The sequence below is a fragment of the Genypterus blacodes genome, unplaced genomic scaffold (genome assembly GCF_046128005.1).
Source record: "Genypterus blacodes isolate CSIRO-AG114 ecotype Tasmania unplaced genomic scaffold, CSIRO-AGI_Gbla_v1 ptg000158l_1, whole genome shotgun sequence".
Taxonomy (NCBI): domain Eukaryota; kingdom Metazoa; phylum Chordata; class Actinopteri; order Ophidiiformes; family Ophidiidae; genus Genypterus; species Genypterus blacodes.
Window position 1 is genome coordinate 182,765 of NW_027466959.1, and position 23,182 is coordinate 205,946.

The following is a 23,182-nucleotide window of genomic DNA, read 5'->3' on the forward strand; positions in this document are numbered from 1 at the left end:
AGCATGATGAGCAGCACCATCTGCTCTCACTGACACATCTCATCTGCCCAGCACGTCACAAATCCACCTCCACTCCTGTGTGAGGGGAGAAAGACCCGAATCTGGAGTCACCGTGGCCGCATTCCAAATTGAATATACAATTCCCAGGTGCTTGTTGCTCTCTCTCACCACAAGCCTGAGCTCAGAGCCATGAATATGTTATCAACCGTTCTAGTAGTCATGTTAAGGTGAAAGAGTCACGTTAGCATTGTAAAGAGCAAGAGTCTGCATGTTCTACAAAGAAATCACATGTAGGGAGCAGTTGGGGGTTCGGTGCCTTGCTCAGGGGCACCTCGGCAGGGACCTGAACCGGCGACCCACTCGTTCCCAAGCGGATGCCCTAGCGACTGAGCTACTGCCGCCCCTGTTCCGTAGTAAGATAGAGATATACTGTAGCTCTGCACTTCCTCATGCCCACTGGATGTTATACTTTGATTTCATAAACAGCAAACATGCAAACAAATATAGTTAAGACTCTAATCTGTGTAAAGCTGCAGGTTTGCAGGCAGATATAGTGTATATGTGTGTGTGTGTGTGTGTGTGTGTGTGTGTGTGTGTGTGTGTGTGTGTGTATACTGTACAGTGCTGCTGTGCTGCCTGGCCTTGCATAAAATGAGAGATATTTCTTCAAAAGGTCAGAAATCACATTATACTTCATGTTTTTTCAATATTGTACAAAAGAAGATTTGTAGTCTAATAAATCATTATGCAAATACGTTCAAGATTTTCTAACAGATTGGAATTTAAACAGCAGTTGCAGGTGAATGCCAGCGATTCAACTGCAGAGAGATCAGATCAGCTACAAAACAAGTTCACCTGCTGAGAGCATGGAAGAGAAAATATCAGATAAATATAAAAGAAAAGAGGAAATTAATACATTATCTGTCAATTAATGTGAAGAAATTCTGATGTAATTGTATTTCCATCTTTGCATGTGTCGAACATCCACACGTCTTGCTGAGCGTTCACACTTGTAATTGTTCCTGTAGCGTGTGAAGAGGAACCAGGAGAGGTAAAGGTGTGTTTGACAGGTGACGAATAATAATCTGAATATCACCGCAGCTGTTGGCAGGTGTGTGACGTCCAAAGGAGCAGAGAGACGCACACCTCCACGTGTGTGTATCCATGCTGAGGTGCCACAGCGGATCACTTCCTGTCTCTGGGAATGAATTGTGAATGTATTTGTTATTAACTTTGATCTGCTTCTCAACTGATGAACACTTCCAAGACTGGGATTGGCTCCAGTTCGGATGCGTGGGAACGTTAAAGATGTCTTTGATGGCCTCATGTTGAGATGAAAGATTGTAGATCTTCACATTATTGAGATTTACTGTGATGAGTTTGCTGCCAGGACGTAAAGCAAAGTAAACTTGGGAACGTTGTTATATACGGGCAGGAATTCCTTCTGATGTAAATTGCAAACTCTGCAGTAAACAGAACGCCGGGCTGAAGCAATGAGCAATGACAAAAAAAAAAATGAAGCCATCACAAGCGAGAGATGCAGAGTGAACGTCTGCGTGTCAGAGATGTTATGTAAGATGGCACTCATCCATAACGTATTGCTCGATATGCTCTCATCAGCCGCATCAGTGAATTCTCATTACAAGTCAACCAGATCCCCTCTCTCTCTCTCTCTCTCTCTCTCTCTCTCTCTCTCTCTCTCTCTCTCTCTCTCTCTCTCTTTCTCTCTATTACTGCTTTGCTTTGCTTTCTCTTCTCTACTCTATTGCTTCTCGGAGCTTGGTGCGATTAGGAGGTGAGGTATTCCAGGTCATCTTCAGGCCAGATAAAATGATTTTAATTAAGATGTTTGTGTTTTAGTCCTGATTAAGACGATCCAGGTAATTAAAGTCCAGGTTGTTTTAAGCAGCTAATGAAAACTAGTTTCAATAGAGGAAAGATTTGTGTAGAGATTGACAGGAAACACCAATAATGTTACTTATAGAGGCAGCTCACTTGAGGTTCATCACACACACACACGCACGCACGCGCGCGCGCGCACACACACACACACGCACACACACACACACACACACACACACACACACACACACACACACACACACACACACACACACACAAACAGGATGTTCTCAGTGAGAGTGAGGGTGAGGTTAGGATCTAGGAGGGGAGAAGTGTAATTTATTGTGTGTCAGAAGTGTAACGCCTGGGATTTAGTGTCACACAAAATTATTCATGACTACATCATGAGATCTCAAGGTCATTATTGATCACTATAACATATAATATTATACTGTGTGTGGTGTTAAACACTATCTCAGGATTGGTCTTAGTCTCCATTGATTGCATTTTATCTTTGTATTTAATTTGGTATTCCTGAGGGTTTTGTCACTGTTATTGAGAAACATGTCGGTCAAAAAGACAAAAAGAACTCAAATCTCAAGACTGCATTCTGATAGGAATTTAACCCCTAAGGCCCCTTTACACATTGAAGAGAAATGTCTTCTGTTTCTGTATATTATCTGAATAAAGAGCTCTGATGCAGACACCTTATTAAAAAGTGTTCACAGCCTATATAAGCAGTAATTAAAAACGTTTGTTATGAGCAGCCACTGCTAAGGTTCCAGCATGCAGGAACACATTCATACACACACACACACACACAGCTGATTCCTAAATAACTTCAGGGCAGATTGTATTTCTCTAATGTTCTTCAGCGATATGGAACACACTCACTCAGGGGTGTCAAACTCAGGCCTGCGGGCCAAATGTGACCCGCAGTGTAATTATATTTGGCCCGTGAGATAATGTCAATTGTCTGCTAGAGCTGGCCCGCCGCTATATAGCGCATGCACCGCTAATACTACACATCCCAGAATGCTCTGCGAGTGCGTTCTCTGTGACATCACGAGCCATCTGGATGTGCTCAACCTGCAGCTTCAGGGGCGGGGCCGTGTCATCACACACACATGTATGCTGAGGTGAGGGCTCTTCAAACTAAGTTGTGCCTGTGGGAGAGAAGGACGCTGCAAGGAAACTTGGACCATTTTCCGTGCCGCCAAACCATGAGAGAGCAGATCTCTACCTCCGTGTTGCCAAGTGCACAGTTTGCTGAAAAACTCTACGTACTCAGCGCCGAGTTTACCCGGCGATTTGCCGACTTTGAAGCCCAGAAATGTAAGTTTGGAGTGCTTAGTAATCCGTTTGCATTTGACGTGGGACGCACATCAACCAACCTCCAAATGTAGCTGATTGAACTCCAGTGTAGTGACACCCTCAAGTCAAAGTATGACTCTGTTTCCTGGTTTAATCCCAGACACAATTCCCCAACAACTCCGTCCCCAAGCTGCTCAAACGCTCTCTATGTTCGTCAGCACAGATCTCTGTGCATCAGAGTAAATCAGAGTTTAGCAAACTGAGCTTTTCTTTATGCACTTTAGTCTCGCCTGACCTAGAATAGTTGAATTGTTGGATTTTCATTGAGGGCAATTATTATTTTATTTGGGTTGTTCTGTTGTTCTGTGAAAAAAAGGTTTCCATTGAAAATGAACTTGAGACGTTATAGATCAGGAGTGGGGAACCACCGGCCCGGGGCCGTTTGGTCCGGCCCACGGGCAGATCTGGCGATCCGGGGTCAGCTGGAGTCCCAGTTTTTTATTTTGGCCCACTGTGTATTTGAGTTTGACGCCCCTGATCTACACCGTGCTCCGGTCTGATGCCTCCACCATGGTTGCCACAGCTGCAGGTTTAGGGGGGGCAGAGAGTTTGACTTTGCTTCGATTCCAGTTCTGGTTTGTTTCATGGAATTAGTTGGCCCACAACAGTCAGACATGAAGAACGCTCAGATCTCTAGGCTTGGTCTCAACTCCCCAGCTAGGTTTCTAGGCTGCTGCTTCTCACACCAGACTTCTTATTCCTATCACACTTTGACCACAAAGCATCGGTACATGGAGAGAAGGAGAACATGAGTAAATCAGATATGTGACAGAGATGCAGATCAAAGCCACGTGCCGCTTTCCTACAGAGCTTAAATGCATCTAAAGTCCAGATGGAGGACGATTCCACCACAGAGAACACAGAGAGAGAGAGAGAGAGAGAGAGAGAGAGAGAGAGAGAGAGAGAGAGAGAGAGAGAGAGAGAGAGAGAGAGAGAGAGAGAGAGAGAGAGAGAGAGAGAGAGAGAGAGAGAGAGAGAGAGAGAGAGAGAGAGAGAGAGAGAGAGAGAGAGAGAGAGAGAGAGAGAGAGAGAGAGAGACATCACTGGAGGTAATGAGAGAGGAACAGAGGATGTTTGATATTTACTGTAGCCTTCTTTAGCCCCGCCTACTTGTACCATTTCCACTATTTCACTTTTGTTATGTAGTCAGCAGCAAAGGGCTTGAGAATCATCTACAACTAAAACTCAGTGCAGCATTTGACACTTTTAAACTCCCTCTGTGCTTATATGTGTGATTGAAACAGCATGGATTAAAGGGTTAAACATGATTGGAAAGCTCTGGTTTTGTTTATTAGATTACAGATACAGTCTTACATGAACAGAGCTCTGCACTCAAACCTGAAAGTCAAACATGTTTTCAGATTTGATACCAAACATGAAAACAGCTGACATGACCTCATCCCAACTTTATTATTGTTTTTGTTCCAAAGATCAAAGACAGAATTCAGTCCATTCATAAACCACAACCCAACATTTGTGATATTTACAGAGATCAATCAAACCTTTTGATTGATCACACTTACATGCAAAGACTTGACTCAAAGCTTCTGATTGATTGATTGATGAACAGTAATCACAGTTCTTAGATCAGTGTGAGTAAATTGTTGTGTTACAGCAGTAAGAAGCAACCAGAAACAAATATGATGTCATCAGAATGTGAAGAAAAGACAAAGTAAAGAGGGAAGATCAGCTGATCCTTTGTACTTTAGTTCCCTTAAACCACAGAAACGTTTCATGTAAACTCCTGCAGGTTAGGCAGAGTGACTGACAGCTGAGATGATCAGAGGGGCGGAGTTTGTACCATCATGATTAAGCTCGGGACTGAAGAATGGGAGGAGCTTATGAGTGAAGGAGCAGCCAGTGAAGGAGAAGATCAGAGCTGCAGCATCCACGTCATAGAAGGAGACCAGACCCTCCTCATAGTCCACAAACACGCCCACCTTCTCTGGCTTTGACTCCAGACTCAGAGGGACATGAGGGTCATCATAAGCTGTGTACTTATCTACATTCCACAACCCTACAGTCCAGTAACCTTCCTGAGGTCTCAGTGTGATGTCTCCCTTCCTCTTGCTCTTCTCTCTGGTCACTCCTAAAACCCACGCTGTCTTTCCTTTGACCTGAACCTCAAAGTAAAATCTTCCAGAGGAGAAACTCTGCTTTGCTAAAACACCAACAAATTTATCAAATCTCTGTGGGTTGTCTGGGAGATTCTTCCTCACATCACTATCACAAACTTGTTTCTCATCATCAGACAGGATCAGATCAGGATGAGCTGTATCAGGATCCAGAGTCACGTCCACTGCAAACTGCTGGATCCTCCTCAGCTCCACCTTCAGCAGCTTCTTCACCTCCTTACTGATGGTCTCCTCCAGCTGAGCCACAGCTTTCACCACACTCCCCTCATGTGACCTTTGATGGACTCTGACCTGTGTCCAGTCCTTGGTGGGAGGAGCAGAGCTGATGGATGAGAAGCTCTGGAGGAGGTGGAGGTGATCTTCAGAGAGTAGGAGCTTCTCCACATCAGCAGTTCTCTCTCTCTGCCCAGAGACTTCCTGCTGCAGCTCCTTGATGAGGTCTTCAGTCTGTTTCTCTGTGCTCCTCTGCTTCTCCTCCATGGTCTTCTTGAAGTCGGCCTGGATTTTCTCCACAAGCTGCTTCAGAGCGGTGAAGACCTGATCTCCATCTGCTCTCTCTCTGTCTGCAGCTTCCCTGCTGAGCTTTGCTGACTGTTTCATCTCCTGGATCTTCAGTAGTGTCAGCTGGATCGTCTGCTGAAGTTCAGCCACCATCTTCTCCAGCTCAGACTTCTTTCCTTCATATTCTTCTTCCAGAGGAACAAACTCATGGTTCTTGTGGTCTAAAACAGGACACATGAGGCACACACAGGTCTGGTCGGTCCTGCAGAAGAGCTTCAGAGTTTCATTGTGCTTCTTACACATCCTGTCCTCCAGGTTGTCCACAGGATGGATCAGCTGGTGTGATCTCAGGCGTGCTGCTGTCAGATGAGGCTCCAGATGAGTCTCACAGTAGGAGGCCTCACACTTCAGGCAGGACTTGATGGCCTTTAGTTTGGTTCCAGTGCAGACGTCACACTGAACTTCTCCTGGTTTGGCAGCTGGTTCCTCTGATCTTCTGCTGGCTTCCTTTTGAGTCGACTGTCTGAACTCAGCGGCCATCTGAGATATGAACGTGTTCACGTCTAGCTCAGGTCTTCTGTCATAAAGCTTCTTACACAGAGGACACACACACTGGACGTTACTGTCCCAGTGTTGAGTGATGCAGCTGTTGCAGAAGTTGTGTCCACATGGTGTGGAGACTGGATCAGTGAAGACCTCCAGACAGATGGAGCACAGGAACTGATCTTCAGACCGCAGACAGCTGGCAGCAGACATGTCTACAAACTGAGAACAGAGGAGAACATGAGTGAAAACATCTCTGGAGACACAAACACTGATTGTTGAGCAGGATGAAGAGTCTGGAAGTCTTAAAGCTCCTGAAGTTCATGTCAGAGTGAAACAGGAGAGACGACTTTGTTCTTGATGGATATTATGAGCAGACTGGGGTTTGTCCTGAGGGGGCGCTCAAGGAAACGTCATGAAAAGACTTCAGGCTCAGCTTCAGGCTCAGCTTCATGAGGATTGATTGTGTATTGATCAGGACATGAAGCTTTTGTCCCTTTAGTTCTATTCAGACTGTTTAACTTTAAAGTTTCCCTTTTCACTCTGGAGCTGAACTTTGCCTTTTAATGAGGTCACCATGACTACAGGCTGCACTCACTTCACTTCCTGTTGCCGTGGGTGCGGCTCAGTGCTGAGACTCACTAACACAGATAAACACACACTTCCTGACGCTCTTTTCTTGCCCTGACGGTAAAAACTGCCGTGTGTTTACAAACACCAACGTGTGTGAACCAGAGCCAAGCCTTTAAGACTGAAGCAGTGAAGTGAGACGTGTGAGAGCAGCTCAGCCTGGACCTCATGCTGCTGCTGAAACTGACAAGATTCTGTCTGCACTCACCAGAGTTTGGCTGAGACGCTGCAGAGACGCTGCAGAGACAAACTTGGACAAACTTCTGATCCTCTGGCTTCTCTTCTGCTTCAGTCGAGGCTCTGCTGGACTCTGACTGACTGACTTTCGTTTCAGGTATATGACGTTGCAGCTTCTGCTTCCTCCTCTCGTGTTGCCCCTCCTCCTCCTGTAGCTGTTGTTGCTCCTCCTCCTCCTCCTCCTCCTCCTGTAGCTGTTGTTGCTGCTTCTCTTCCTCTTGCAGGTTTGGAGGAAGGTTCTTCCTTTTTACAGACTTACACACGATGCAAAGTTTCTGGATTGTTTGTGTGTGAAATGATCGTTCTCTCTAACTGTTGCTCACTTTTGAAATGAGGCCACTCAAGTGTGTAGTTTTGAAAGTTAACTTAACAATCTGCAGGATCTGTAAGACATTGAATACAATCAGCACTGCACCTCAGCTCACTGTCTTAAGATAAGAGATAAGATAAGATAATCATTTATTCGTCCCACAGCGGGGGAATCCACATGTTACAGCAGCAAAGTCTAAAGTGCAAAGCAATAAAGAGCATTAAGATAAAATAAGAGCCTGTTTATAATATTAAGCTGTGCTTGTTCCAGACTTAATGTTTAAGCTAAACTTAAGTATGTTTCCATATGTAAAAGTTGATCATCATATATCTGGAGAGAAGTGAAAACATGCACAACTGTAGTCCATTTATCAAGAAATATGAAGTCTGGCCTGCAACTTAGTCCCAGTTTGTTATTTTGGCCCAGTGTGTGTTTGAGTTTGACGCCCCTGCACTCACTGCACATCAGGGCGATGTCATTTAATTAGTGGAGCTACAGCAGACTTCTTATTCTGACACACACACACACACACACACACACACACACACACACACACACCTTTACTTTCATTTCATTCATTCAAGGTCATCTTTCACTGTTAGAGTTCACATTTAGTTAACTCTTTGACTATTAAACAGTTAAATGTGTTGTGTGTTGAGTGTGTGAGAGCTGCTGCTGCTGTGTGGTTGCTCATGTGGGTCAGGAGGCCAAAAGAAGGAGGCGTCCTTTCATGCTATTATGTTGAACACAGGAGGAATATAATTGGACTGTTGCACTCTCCTGCCTCATTCTGGGTTGTGGAGATGAATTAGGGTGAATATTTACTTATTCTTTCTTTTAAATGATGACTTTACTTTACCATATCATTATTTCTTTGTCAAGTTCAATTTGTTGCAGCTTAGTGGTAAATTGTCTTGTGTTGTGTTCTTTGTAGATTTGTGTGTAATTGCTCTGATCAGCCGGTGCAGGTGAGGTCAGTCAGGTCGGTTCACCTGTGCTCTGTTAGGTTGATCTCTTTTATGAGCCCAGTATCTTTGGTGGAACAGTTTGAGTTTGGGAAACAAAAGCTTCTCTTTATTTGAAAATCTTTTTGCCTCCTCACTGACGCACAAACTTTACGTCAATTCCATCACACACTCACAAACGCACAAATAGATTGGGCTTTTTGATTTTGAACGAGTATTTGAGTGACAGTTTGTAAAGTAGTGAGTGATTGTGAGTGTTTGGTAGCTGGATACTGTGTGTGTGGTCTGAGTGTGATGCAGCCAGGGCCTCACAAAAGCTGAATTTGACAAAAGTATTACATCTACACAACTCATTTTTGATTCAGAACTGTCAATGATGCAATTAGTAAATCAAACTAAAGGCCATCTCACTATGGCATCAACTGGAGCTGTAATATGTAGCAAATGCAGCAAATGAAGATGAGGTTCTCTGCTTCCCACTGTGTAGAGTCGACATTAACGCTGTAATAAAAAAGGTAAGCAACAAGCAAACATCAGGCTGTCATGAATAAAGCAGTGAGAGAGAGAAAACCAGGCTCTGCTAACAGATTCCATGACGCAGACCCTGTAGAGACGCTGCTGTTTGCTTGATCAAATCTTCATTCTGTCCTGCATTTAACAGAGCTCCACACACACACACACACACACACTTGTCTCAAGCTAAATGTGAAGAACACAAGCAGGAGTATTAAAGCAAAGGGTCGCTCTCAGAGGAGCGGCCAAAGCCTTCATACTGTACTTAAAGCCGACGCTCTCCTGTTTAGCATTTAGCACCGGACGCCTTCATGGTGACGATGTATGCAGAATACATTCAGACCTTAGCTGTTAGTAAAAAAGGACAAAATAACACAGACCAACTCTACGCACAAATCAAGGCTGACACAAGTAATAAGGGAGCTGAGGCCCGAGCCCAAGCCCGAGCCGATGAAGCCGGAGCCCAAGCGGCTTCACAGTAACTCAACAACATGTTTGCTTACAGTCTGGCCTTAGCATATGAAGCCGTGCAAGAGAAATAGATGTGTTTATTACATGACAGCTTCCATCAATCTGGAGTAAGCACTGAGAGACAAGCAGGGATCAAACTGGCCTCCTGTCTGTCTGCTGTCTCCACACACACACACACACACACACACACACACACACACACACTCCACTCTCGCAGTCAGGTCGCGTTTCATTCCCACATCTGACTGGACCAGGGTCTCCAGGGACTGGGCTTCTTTCACCACAACACACACACACACACACACACACACACACACACACACACACACACACACACACACACACACACACACACACACACACACACACACACACACACACACACACACTCTTAAAGAATTTATGGAACAGAATTAGATTTATTCCTGTGATTCTCCGTAGTAGGAGTTTGCCGTCCGTGGTGTTAAACATGAATGTGCTTATAGTTTGTGTTTATACTTAGGTCATCTAATCTAATGTTCAGGGATAAACAGAATCTGAGGAGTGAATCCAAAATCATGTGTAAACCGTCATCAGTGTGTCGTCTACATGACAGCTGTGTTTCATTTCATCTTTAAAACATGACACAGGTGAAGCTTATCATTCAAAACATGCTGTCAAAACTGTTAGATTAATAATTCAAGCCTTTCTTTGTACATTGTTGTTATTTTGCCAACTAAACAACAGAGATTAAAGGGTTACTGCAGCTTATCTGCTGAGTCAACACTGTGGTGCCTTCACATCCCTCTGACATATTAATGTAGATTTCAAAATGTAAAATGCAGACTGATTCTAATTTCTAAAGCCTTTTGGTTTATAATTTACTAAATGTTCTCCAGGCTGGATTTAGTTTATTACAAAACTTGAGCGCAATAAACAAAGCTTTCATCTTCCCACTTATATTCTTCCATTTCTTCTTAAAAGCTCCGATATGTGGAGTTCTGATCCGTCAATCACAACATGCAGCTGAGCCTGATAACAGACTAGAGGCCAGTCAGTAAACAGCTTTACACCTGTAGACAAAGCAGCCGCATGAAGAACGCCACGGCAACAGGCCAGATACATCCATTCATCTAGCATCTCACCATGAATGAAGATGTGGAATCTTTCTTTAAACAGAGCAGATATATGATATGATATGATATTATATTACATAGCTTCATGAGGCTCCACCTGTTAACGAGCTGCTTCTTTGTTTTCAACAGCTTCAAATATTTGACACAGCTGGAAACATTATTTAAAAATAACCTCCTGTGTGATTCAGAGAGGTGACAGATCTGAGGCTGTTTGTACTTTGAAAACAAGTCTAATAGGGAAATGAAAACACAAATTAGATGAGATGTAACAGAGAATAAGAGTTTCACCAAATCTCTTCTTTTCTAGAGTAAAACCCCGACAGCTTTATTGAATTAACAGCGGATAATTCTCTCCAGGTTTGAGGTTTGTTTGTACTTTAACTCACGGTTGGCTTTGTTTCAGAAGTGAAAATTAAGTGAGAACGGGGAACGGCGTAATCCGTTGCCGTGGTAACCTTCACTTATCCCTTTTGATTGGAGCCGCCTGACATTTTTCAACAACTGCCATGAGAAATAATAAACATCTCCATAGAAAAGGTTAGAACTTCATTTCAGTCTAATGTGGAAACGTTTCATGTTGGGTTGACTTTGTGTTTGGTTTTAATATTGTATTTATGATCAATAATAAATCACACAGACACACACACAGACACACACACAGCTTCTTCATCTGCATACAAACGTCTCTCTAGTCAAGGTGAACAGCATTTGGCATATTTGTTGTCTTACATTTCATTGTCTTAAAGCAACATTACATCACTCTTTAAGCCCCCTAGTGGTGTGTTATTGTAATTGCATCCATTTAGTCATTTAGCATTTCACACGGTTTCTATTTTGTTTCAGTGCCAAACGAGCTTTTTGCACTTTTTGCTTTTTGCTCTTGATTGTGTGTCGAATCCAAATTAAAAGTGGACTGAAAAATGACATCGCCTTTTAAAGATGAAGAGCACTCGAGGATGAGTGGGAGCAGAGAGGAGAGGAGAGGTGGCTGTGTTTTTGTTTAGACTGACGGATTTCATAATTGTTAAAGAGACATTATGATGTACGGCTGTCGCTCCTCGGGCTTCACAGAGCAAACATTACAGGTTTGATGTAGCTTTTATCATTTTTACCAACAGGATGCCAGCTGAAGTCCATTTTACCATTATTTCTCAGTGAATTTTGCTTTTATTTGCTATCTAAAATGCTTGTTGCTCATTTGTTTCTCCACTTTTTCATTCCAGAAAGCGAAAATCAGTAAAAGGGAGAATTTTTTCAAATCTTCTGTTGGCTTTTTGATGAAGTGATGTCATAGCATGTGTTTTTAAAAGCCACAGGCACTGCAAACCCCCGCAAAGCAAACGAGCCGCAGGTCTGAATACAGGAACATCTCATCCCTCTGCTGATAAATATTCAGTCAAACATCTTTTCTGAATTCCCTGACATTTCTGTTTCAGATAGACACAAACTTTCACAATGTTTATGCTATTTTACAACACTTTGGGTCTCAGTAATGAGATCATTTGCTTGTGAAAATGCTCTCCTTTAGTCTCACAGTCGTGTAAAAATGATTGGAGAGGCTAAAAGACAAATCTGACTGACTTTCATCTGAGCATAGTGAGATGACGCGGCCTCTGGGGAAGAGGAGCCTCCTCAGCTTTACTATTAAGGTAATTAAGACGCATCAGAACAGACACTTCACCGCAGAACGCCACGCCTCAGAGGCTCTGCGTCGGCATTCCCATCAAACTGGAGGATTTCTGTAGTTTTTCCAGATGCTTAAACTGCAGATGCACTGGAGGAATACGGCTGTGATTCAACACAGGGTGGCTTATTAGCTGGAGGAAGTGTGAGCGTATGGAGCTGCTGCAGGAAATGCTTTGGTACAGCAGCAGACTCAGTTAGACTCAGTTACTGCTCCTCCTTCTATTTTTGTGATGTGAGAGACCCTGTGTGATGATACACATTTAATGAGACACACACACCTCTTTTGGAAGAATATATATATACACAGTATATTTCTCCATGTCTTTTTGAAGACCAGTTGTGTGTGGCATGAGTGTGTGAGTGTGTGTGTTGCATCATGGCTGCAATAATTACAGGCAGGAAGAAGCTTGTTATGGGAGAAATAAGAAAATAAGTACAAAATGATTGAGGAATGGGAGCAGAATTACATCACACTATTCTTGTTCACAGTGGAAATAGCAATTTATTTCCCACAGCAGCCGCAGCAGCAGAAGCAGAAGCGGCAGAACTCACCCAGACCTCTCTCTCCATCCCAATTACAGCGGGAGCACACGGCGGCGGTGCTAGCATGTGAAAGCTGGGCCTCGGGGAGGCCGATGGCCGTACAGTGGACTGTTGAATTTAGAGTACCGACTTTCATCTTCACAGAGGAGTCCACTATGAGCCGGCATTAGAGAGCAGTTGAGTGACGAGTGTGTTTACTCTACACGGTGCCAGAGAAACACCATCCGTCTCCTAAACGTGGCACTGACCCGCCTGCACGCTCGCACAATTGCCAATTCCAAAACCCTGGTCTTTTTCAATGAATGCACAAGTTTGTAACCTGGCTGCCACAAATTGGATCGGAATCAGCGGAGGTTTTATTCCTCCTGGCAGAGCCGGGAGCCGGGGTTTCACTGCAACAACTGCCAGCTGTGGGGAGAAACAGAGGCAAGGGGTTTTAATGGAGGGCGATTTCTTCCTGCTTTTAACTCTGCATGTTTCTCTTCCCACTGCAAGACACGAGTTGATTACCAGCCGGCGAACCCATGCGTCCCCGAGTGCGGACACCGGGCAGTGTGTGATCAGCGATAGGATTGTCTCGTCTCTCGTCTATCACCGTCTACTCGCCCTGCTGTACATCTGCCGGCCTCGCCTCCAAAGACACACACACACACACACACACACACACACACACACACACACACACACACACACACACACACACACACACACACACACACACACACACACACACACACACACACACACACACACACACACACACACACACACACACACACACACACACACACACACACACACACACACAAATCTCCCACCGTGGAGAGGTTGATTATTTTTGTTATGGATATTTCACTCTGGAAAAGGGATCGAAAAAAGATCTATGAGGAGCCGTTATCTTGGGATTTTAGAAAATTAAATCAAAAAGTGAAAAACACAACAACATATTGGATTGAAAAGTAAATGTGAAGCATAATGGCATCTGGTTTCAGGAGGTAATTGCAGAGCGGGAGTCTCTCCAGTTACAGGGCTGTAATGGAGTTACTCTATTTACTTTGTGGCAGCAGAGACTCTCCGTCCGGCCTCTGGGGACACGGAGCAGATTCTCATTTATCTGGAGATCGTTGTTATTTCTCATGGCTGGTGACATTTTAAAAGCTATCTCCCTCAAAGATCCAAGTTCAACACCATCCAAGTGCTGCTACTTGCTACTGCCAATGGGACTCGTACATATGCAGGACTTGGAGGAGGTACAGGTCTGTGTGAAGGACAGACTGCAGGGCTGAAACTGTCCAAGCATGATCTCATCTGACAGTAAGTACAACCTGCAGCTTCATCAGAGGAACGGATAATTAGGCGATTCATTTTTGAAAGGAGTCTGTAGGGAAATGCTCGGCTCGACTTTCTGATGCACGTCAGTTATTAAAATGGACTTTTCATTTCCCTTTTGATGAAGTCATTTTGAATGTCAGGCCAATAATTTGGGGGATTATAGAGGAAACTAAACCACCGCCTGCTTAGTTGAAGTCTGGAAAGGTGCCATATGCTAACATGTCTCATTGTGTCCACTGCCCAAGTTCATACAAAGAGCAGAGCCTGAGCATTACCAGTATAATTCAACAACCACTGTCACAGGATTGAGGGAATTTCCTGCACATTTTGCATTGAATTCAACAGAAATGTACACAGGTTTGGGGAGCAGAGTGATTCTAGGTCATTAACCTGAAGTTGCATAATGCAGCATTCTGCAATAAGATAAGATACGATAAGATAAGATAAAGCTTTATTCACCCAGAGGGAAATTGTTGTACACAGTTGCAGTACAGTACTAGAGAGACTAGAGAGATTCACCTCTAGTATAAAAAATATCAATAAAAGGTTTTACAGTTTTTTTTACAGAACAAAAATATTGGCACCTTTGTGTTTTTCAAAGAATACACCGTTTCTTTTAGAAAATCCGTGAAATGAAAGCATGTTTTGGTCTCCACATATTTTTGCACAGTAACGAAAGATAAAAGCTGAAAAAAAAATTTTTTTGAAGTAGAAAGATGTAATTGGATTTCACCGTGATCTCACATGAGGAGAGTCACAGGAGCCTGCAATCTAACAATCACTCATTCAACCAGTTTAGATGGAGCAAAGTACTCATTCTGCTGTGAGTGTGCGTCACACTGAGCAACGGAAGGAAAGACAAAAGAGGAGAATTGCCTGAGGAGGGCAGACAGAAGATCTGAGCCAAGCCTGGACAATCTGAAGGCTACAGGTTCATGTGTGTGCGTGTGTGTGTGTGTGTGTGTGTGTGTGTGTGTCAGTCTGTAAGCATAAAGTGTGTATTCATCAGTGTGGCCTTGCACCTAAATGTGTGTCATCTACTTTAATTCTACCTGAAATATGAACAGAATGAACAAAATCTCTCCTTCACCCTAATAAGCCACAAGTTCTGGAAGAATTCTGACAGCTTTTAAAACTTATAACTGTTGACATACAAGATTCAGTCTCTAAAATACAGCAAACAAATTCGCATACACAACAAAAACGTTATTACCTGTTTGATAACTTGTGCTGTGTCTTTGCCAAAGTTCGTTTGTTCCCAGTAAATAGTCAGAGTCCAAACTCCACACTGCAGCTCCGCTCCTTTCGCGTTCTGGTTAAATGTGGAATAAATGAGCAAATGTCCTTCGACTTTCCTAATTCCACTTTCCCCTGCAGGTAGTGTTGGTGACGGTGTAGACTTCCTCCTGATCAATTTCATCCATAAACGACAGATAACGATCAAACGGCCCCGGATCGATCAATCAATCTTAATCACACGACAGAGATCATTGATCTTCGGACTAATATTCCTCAGAAAGCCATGACACATGACTGCACCTGAAGCTCACAGTTCAATCAATCAGCCATCGCGCCACGCTTAGATTGGCAGGAAACAGACGCACACGTGTTGGCTTCAAAATAAAAGCCCCGTATGTAAACACGGACCCAGCTAACCGAACCGGGACAATGTAGCTTCACTAATATCACTCTGATAAAGAACACACTCGTTCATCACACACAACGCTGTTATCCACGGCTCTGTAAGGCTCAAGTCACCGTGGCTTTGTCTCCTTATACATTTTGTATCATCAATATTTATTTCATTTTTCTCTTTCTTTCTCGTTTCTCCTCTTCTTTCTGTATAAATAACAAATCTCAAAAATGTCCAACAACTCCAATGTTTTTTATTCAACCAACCTAATTTCCATCAAATCTAAATCTCTTCATAATATTAATTCCTTAAACATCTCTGGTAAAGATGTTGGAAGTAAAAGGCTAAGTAGTTTCCCTGCTCTTACCTTAAATTAAATGATTACTGTTAAAACTGGACAAATAATCTTTGTGTGATTGTCTGATGACCGGTTGGAGACTTGGTGACGACAAGAATGTCCTCGGTTCAAACACAACTGAGGCCTTTCTGTAAACACTGGTGAGTTCTTTTCCAAACAAAGGCCAAACTCATGCAGGTTAGATGAATTGGAAATTCTAAATTGGGGCGTAGGTGTGAGGGTGGGTGAGTTGGTTTGTGTCGATGTGTGTGAGCGCTGTGATAGGCTGGGGACTGTGCAGCTTGTACCCAGCTCCTCATCCATTGATTCCTGGGCTCCAGCTCTCCCTGACCCTGCACAGGATGAGTGGAGATTAAAAAAGAATGAAGTGTATTTATGTCACGGTCAGTTTCAGGACCAGTTGTTGGTTAAATCAGAACCAAGGCTTCTGTAACTGCAACAGACTGGTGCTTCCTCTCTCATGCTCTCCAGCTTCCAGGTCTACAGTTTATCACATTGACGTGTATTTGCAGGGCCTCTTCCCGATATGCCGCACACACATTTTGTGCGTTCATTAAGTATAAATAAATGAACCGTGATAAGAAATCTTTTGGTCGCAATTCATCAAAAATAGGAATGGGAATCAATTGTGCAGAGGTGGCATTGTTTCAGCTCCTGTATGTGTTCAAGCAGCTGCAGCCTGGTGACGCTTCAGTGTGTTTCACCTTTCAGACACAGCCAAAGGGGCTCAGCAGGCCTCGGGTGTGGAGACTAAATGGAAAGCCGTGCTAGTCAGCGTTCTTTGCTCTTCCTTCCTCAAAGAGAAACTACAAGCACTTAGAATGAGAACGTGCAGTGGACCAGGTGTGCTGCTGATGACACAATGACAGTTCAACATCTGGACCACATGTGAACGGCACATTATCCTGCAAAGTGCCATCATTCATCCTGGTTTACTCCGTCGCAGAAAAGAGATGAGGCTGCTTTTTGAGTTATTTAAGGCATATTTTCACTTAATTCTTCAGTCAGTTTAATCCCAATAACACTGCAATATTTTAAATAATCAAAATAAACTCAGAATATAAGATCTAAGTTGATTGTCAATCATTTTTAAGAATCCCCACACATCAGACAAGCTACAAACTCATGACCCAAGTTTTTCACCTCACTGTCACAATAATAATTACAACAATTAAATACTACAAACATGAGCTATGCTGACATCAGTGAGCGCTCCAGGGGAGATCCAATAGAAGAACTCTCTTTGGTTAGTGCTGGCTGTTTGTGTTGGGATCCAGCTTGGAGAGGAACATCGAGCTTGATCAACATGCAGGGAGGGGAAAGGACTCAAAGATGCAGAGGGAAACAAAAGACGGAGTAATGAGAGAACACACAGACCCTCGGTAACACACACATGGAAACTAGAAACACAGTCCATAAGGGGAAACAGGAGAGAGGGAACTCAAACATCTGTAATATTCGTAATGGGACAGAATGAGGGGAAGAACTAAAACCCCAGGCTTTAGTGGAACGGGCAGAACAATGGAGTGGAGATTTCACGTTTCCCTCTTAAAATTGCATTTCATTGTGAACACACAAGATAGCTTTCAACAAGAGTGTTAATCCCATAAACAACACAACACAAACCCTATTAAGAATCACATTCAACATTCATGTGCATTGTTTACTAATTAATTGTTTGGGGAATAACTGAGGTCTGTAAATTGTTGTTCTCTGATTCTTTGTTATGTTTTTAAAACGTCTCTAATTAGTTCTGGTTTTTGTTTTCTCATTTGGGACGTTTGCAACACAGGGCCACCATATTGGGCCAAAGGAAGTTGGAAAAAATACACCAAAATGAAGTGTATAGCAAAATCTATACATACAACTCATACAGAATAGAATCCAGAAGCTGAATTGTTGTGTTTTTTATTGTCAAAGTGAATAAGTTTGCAGCAGAATGAGGAAAATAGCAAACAGAGATCGTCCTAATGAGCAGCCTTGTATGTGTGTGTGTGTGTGTGTGTGTGTGTGTGTGTGTGTGAGGCTCAGTGTGAAGTGACCACAGCAGAGACGCCTGTCAGACCTCAGCGGCTGCACAGCTTCCCTACCAGCGCCGTGTTCCTTCACAGGCCTGACCTCTGTGTCTTCACTGTTGTCAGCTACATCTGCCGCTGAGAGGTGAATTATTCTCTTGGCAGCTTTCTCAGGGGAATGTAAGGGAAAACAAGATTACATTTATGAGCAGCAGTCTAAGTGAGAGTAGTACACACATGCATATACGCTCAGTGGGATCTGGTCTCTCCTCATCCACCTGCAGTCTCAACCTATGTGCTTTATAAAATCACAAAGAGAGATATTGCTTTGTGTTTTTGGCCTGACCTCACCGGCAGATGAGGGGATTGAATTTTGAAACGGTGTTTTGCATTAAGGGCCTCACACCTTGGCCTGTGAATAGAGAGATAAGATGTTTTGAATGGATTGCTGTGTTTCTGGAGTGAAGCGTACACACACACACACACACGCAGGCTCTCGGCAAACAGACGACCCAATTATCAGTAAAAAAGGTTAGTTTCCATCGCGGAGCAATCTCTCCCTGCTCGAGCCGCCCGGTCCACTCCTTTAATACACTAATATCTCACAGATATGCATCAGCACACTGAGGCCGCTGTCAAATGCATTTAAGGAAATTCCCCCCTGGATAGCTAAATGGCTCTTTAGAATAATTGCTCCCATTTCTTGCAGATTTAATATATGTATTTAGTCAAGAAGCACGCTTTCTTTTGAGTAATGGGAACATTAGAATGGTCGGGCTCATGATCCTCAAGGCAGTAATCAGCGACTGCGCCAGTCCCCCTTTGAGATATGAAGGACAGTGTTCTTCTTTCCACATAATGCCTCAGTGCCACCTTCCTGTTTGCAAAGGGCTGGAAGCTCGAGAGAACAATATGCTTTGAAATTCAACATTCGGACTTCAGATATGAAAGATTTTCCTCGCTCATTCGGGCTCAAAGTGCCAGAAAACCTGCAGCCATCTGTAACATTATTCACTTTAATTAGGGGATTCTATACAGAGAACATAGATACAGAATTATGAAACACGTAAAGAAAAAGAAAAGAAGAGAAATAAATGAATGAATTGAAAATAAACCATTTATTTACAAGTATGATGGCAGTTTGGCGTCTGAACTGTGCTGTAACAATAATGACTGATTACCAGTGGGCACATGTTGTCAGTAAATTAAAGTGTAAGGGTTTAAACAAATAAAAAGATGACATTTAAACATTGTTATTAAAAGGCAATTGTTTTTTAATAACTTTTAATAACGTTTTCTAAGTATGAAGTCCAACTAATCAACAAATTCATTTGAAAAGGTTGTTTTTTTTCGGACATTGTAAAAGAGTTAATTCTTTATTCTAATTATAGCAAAAACAAACAAATGTTTGAAAATATGCTTGAAATTGTTTTGCATTGTCTTAAGTATAAAGAAAAGGAACTCTTTCAAACTATGTGTTTTGTTGTAAGTTGTTGGCTGAACTCTTCTCTGCCCACCCAAACACAGCGCCCATTGGCTTAAAGGCTTTATTCTTATTCTACTGAAGGATTTCTGCTGCGTGCTTCTTCGGTGGCAAATGCAAACGGGATTCAATAAAGTGCAGCTGCAAACGTGCCCGAAGCTGCCAGGGAGATAATTCACTAATTATATTTTAACAGTGGAAAAGTCCATAATTACTGTAGTGGCTCCATACTGCAAACTATACACACTCCTTCTTCTTCTTCTTCTTCTTCCTCTTCTCTCAGACCCTGGTTCAAATGCTTTACTTATTCTGCTCCTCCTGAAAGTAAAACAATTGATTTTTGCAGGTCTGTGCTCTGTCTGTGCCTTATTAATGTGATTGGGAAATGTGAATGTAGTCTCATACCTACAGATACGGAGGTCTCCAGAGGAAGTTTAAGTCCAAGGATGGCTTTAATTAATGTCTGAGGAAGCAGCCCTGCATTTCAAAGTGTGTATTTCCAGCAGTGAAATGTCTCACCTCTCCGTCTCTGGAGACAAATGAGAGTGCACACGTTTTCACACGATACAAAGAGTGCAGCTCAAAGAGAATTGCTCTTCTGAACATAAGGAATGTGCTGCTCTCTTATGTTTACATCCGCCTCATGTCTGACACATCACACAGAATGGGGAATCTTTATCTTTTGACTTCTAGCATCCTTCAATCAGGCCTGTCGCCAGGGTATAGAACATAGAGATATGTGAGGGGGACGAGGTTATGTACTGCATCTCTGCACCATTTAGAGACTGAGAAGCCTTTTGAAGAACACAGAAGATGAGCTGAGATTACATCAACAACGCAATCCATTAGCTTTTCTATGTTTTCCAACATAGAAGTAGAAAATCTAACTGTACAGTAACAAACAAAGTAAACACCACAACCCACTACAGACTTATTAATTATTATTATTATCATTATTATTATATCTAACATGCCCTCCTTCTCCATCTCCTCATCAGTAAATGTCTTCCCGTGTTCCCTGGCTGTGTCCTCTGTGTCCTCTGTGTCCTCTGGGAGCGCTTGTTCTCACGTTGTTGAGCAGTGAGGGACTGTGAGAGAGAGGACTGTGGTTGAACATTCACACTGGGCTTTAAGTGGATTCAAAACTTGTGTCCTTACTTCAGACTGCTGTTTCCTCAAAGTGCCAGTGTTTCCTTTCATAGTCCCGTTTTACCTTTCCACCTTTTATTACAGCCGCCGACTCTGAACATTTAAGACTCACTGGCCGTCCTGTGGATGTAACAGAGGCAATGAATGCATATTTATGTGTCCATTCCAAACACACGTTTTCTTTTCTTCTGCTTCTTCTTTGTGTGGAACAAACCGTGTCTCTGTGTGTGTTGTTCTCCCCAAGCCTCTGCTTTTGTTCCTCCTGCACTAGAGCTACAGCACTCAGGCCAACGCTCAGGAAGCTCTGCTGAGCACCTGATCAAACATCTCACCAAACTAATGCTCATCATATTTTAATATGAGGTGTGTTTGGGTCCTGATAGAAGCATCTTGCTGTGTGGAAGCAACGCAGCACAGCTGATGGGCCGACAACAAGGGACGATTCCAAGATATATAGCTGATTTGTATTTTTTCACTCTGAAATACTTGATGACCTCATAGCTGCTATGGCTCCGCCCTCAATGACCGACACCATAAGTGAAACAAAGTGGATGCCAGGCAACTCACAGGATCTCTCTACCAGTTGGAGACTTTTGTTTTGTAATTGCAAGGGAAATTGGAAAATTTCCTGTTATCACATCAAACACTTTGTTGAGTTGTGCACACTTCCTCTGTGGAGTTTATTCAGGGCTCCATATCCCCGGGTGTCGGTTTGGCAATCAAGTTTCACAATTTGGTAAATTCCAATTCCCATCACCAAATGAATGCAGCATCACACTTCACTTTATGTGATCATTCAGGCATGGAACAAATATGAAGCTGACAATGGGCAAAAATACCTGTGTGTAATGTTTGTCACACAGTGTGCGATGTGTGACATATGTGCACACAAAAACACATTACATTTTACCAACAACACATAGGACACAAGCAGACCCAAAATATCTGATTCCATGGGAGCAAACTGATCTAGACTGAAAATATGACACGCACACGAACAACAACCAAGTGAAGAACACACACACAGCATAGCTTCGGCCTTTGTTGGTGAATAGGGACCCAACCAGGGCCGGGACCTGACTCAGACTGGGTCCATGTGATACTCAGGGTCTGGATCCTGTGCTGTGGCCTCAGTTCTCAGTTGTGTGTGTCACATGTGTGAGTGTATCAGAGACTCTGATCTTGAGGTGCGTTAGAATCGCCACAGGAGTGAAAGACAGACAGACCTCTGCTTCATCTTAATGAGAACTGGTTGACCCAGATGATATTTTGGCTGGAGACTTTGTGACTCGGGCCCTCGGGTCATTTGAACATCTGTGAAGTCGAACCAGTAACGCTCTTTGGCAAAGACCAGTCATGGAGTGGGAACGGCCTCATTTGGCAAAGACTGCAGCCCAGTGTGTCTCCCAGTGTGGCCACAGCCTCACACACACACACACACACACACACACACACACATACAGGCCTATACAACGTCTATACAACGTCGTTTATTATATATGTACAAAAAGCAAAAGCCTTCTAATTCCAAACCAGAAGTTGTCTTTCTAACACTGCTGCTGTTTATGGACTCTTACAGTGAAACAGGACTGAACGACACATTCACTATAAAGCTGATTATGCATCTCACAATATTCAACTATCAATAAAATACCATTACGCAGCAATAAAGATACTAATTATCAATCCATCCTCTTCCTTCTAAAGCTCTCTAAATTAGACAAGTAGGCTATTTCTGGAGGCGAGAGCAGGAATTTAGAGATTGTATCAACATTAATTATATCAAAACGAGGGGGAAAAAAAGCAAACAAGGCCATTTTTCATCTTTAAACAGGAACTCTCTTGTTATCTTGTCAGCCGATGTGCCGTTACCATTAACTGCCACGCAGGGAAATATGAAGGAGCAAACAATGAACGTGACAAAATGGGAAATTCCCCGGCCTCTCTCAAGGTCTCATTTCCCAGGCAGCTGTTGGGGGAGCAGGAAAGATAGATCCTCCATCAGCAGCCTGTGGGAGGACGGTTGCACAATTTCTTCCCTGGCAATTTATCTACATTCAGTCAGCCTAAGTCATATAGAAGCTTCATCCCTGCAGAATGTATCTAAGAGACAAAAAAGGAAACAACCTCCAACTGCCAAGTCAATTTAATCTCAAGTATGGAGACCATTAAAAGCAACCTGGAGTGAATTATACCCAGAATGAATTACCTCCAGTCTTGATTGTGAGGAGAGCTGCTGTGTGCGGGTCAGCTGTCATGCAGCCGTGTTCCCGTGCTCCATCACGGCGCCAATGATCCACGCGGCTCCTGCAGCTAAATCACAGGCAAGCGATCTCCAATTCTAATG

The 23,182-nt window shown here is 43.2% G+C and overlaps 1 protein-coding gene and 2 long non-coding RNA genes across 3 annotated transcripts in view; 1 reads left to right on the plus strand and 2 right to left on the minus strand.

Moving 5' to 3' along the window:
* The window catches only part of LOC143013759 (uncharacterized), a 58,994-nt gene extending 43,228 nt beyond the window's left edge, over positions 1-15,766 (minus strand). Inside the window, exon 1 of the long non-coding RNA XR_012965216.1 lies at positions 15,411-15,766. This is a non-coding gene — a long non-coding RNA (uncharacterized LOC143013759). The remainder of the gene's footprint in view (positions 1-15,410) is intronic.
* On the minus strand, positions 4,485-7,348 carry LOC143013756 (E3 ubiquitin-protein ligase TRIM39-like). Its single transcript, XM_076167427.1, has 2 exons — positions 7,234-7,348; positions 4,485-6,617 (listed from the first exon to the last, which is right to left on the minus strand). Exon 2 carries the CDS (start codon positions 6,606-6,608, stop codon positions 4,968-4,970), a length of 1,641 nt encoding a protein of 546 aa, XP_076023542.1. The 5' UTR covers positions 6,609-6,617; positions 7,234-7,348; the 3' UTR covers positions 4,485-4,967.
* Positions 7,258-23,182, plus strand: part of LOC143013758 (uncharacterized) — a 34,874-nt gene continuing 18,949 nt past the window's right edge. The window contains exon 1 of the long non-coding RNA XR_012965215.1: positions 7,258-7,359. This is a non-coding gene — a long non-coding RNA (uncharacterized LOC143013758). The remainder of the gene's footprint in view (positions 7,360-23,182) is intronic.

What these genes read in the sequence shown, in the direction of transcription:
- LOC143013756 (XM_076167427.1), bottom strand. Translation starts at nt 6,608, where the DNA reads ATGTCTGCTGCCAGCTGTCTGCGGTCTGAAGATCAGTTCCTGTGCTCC.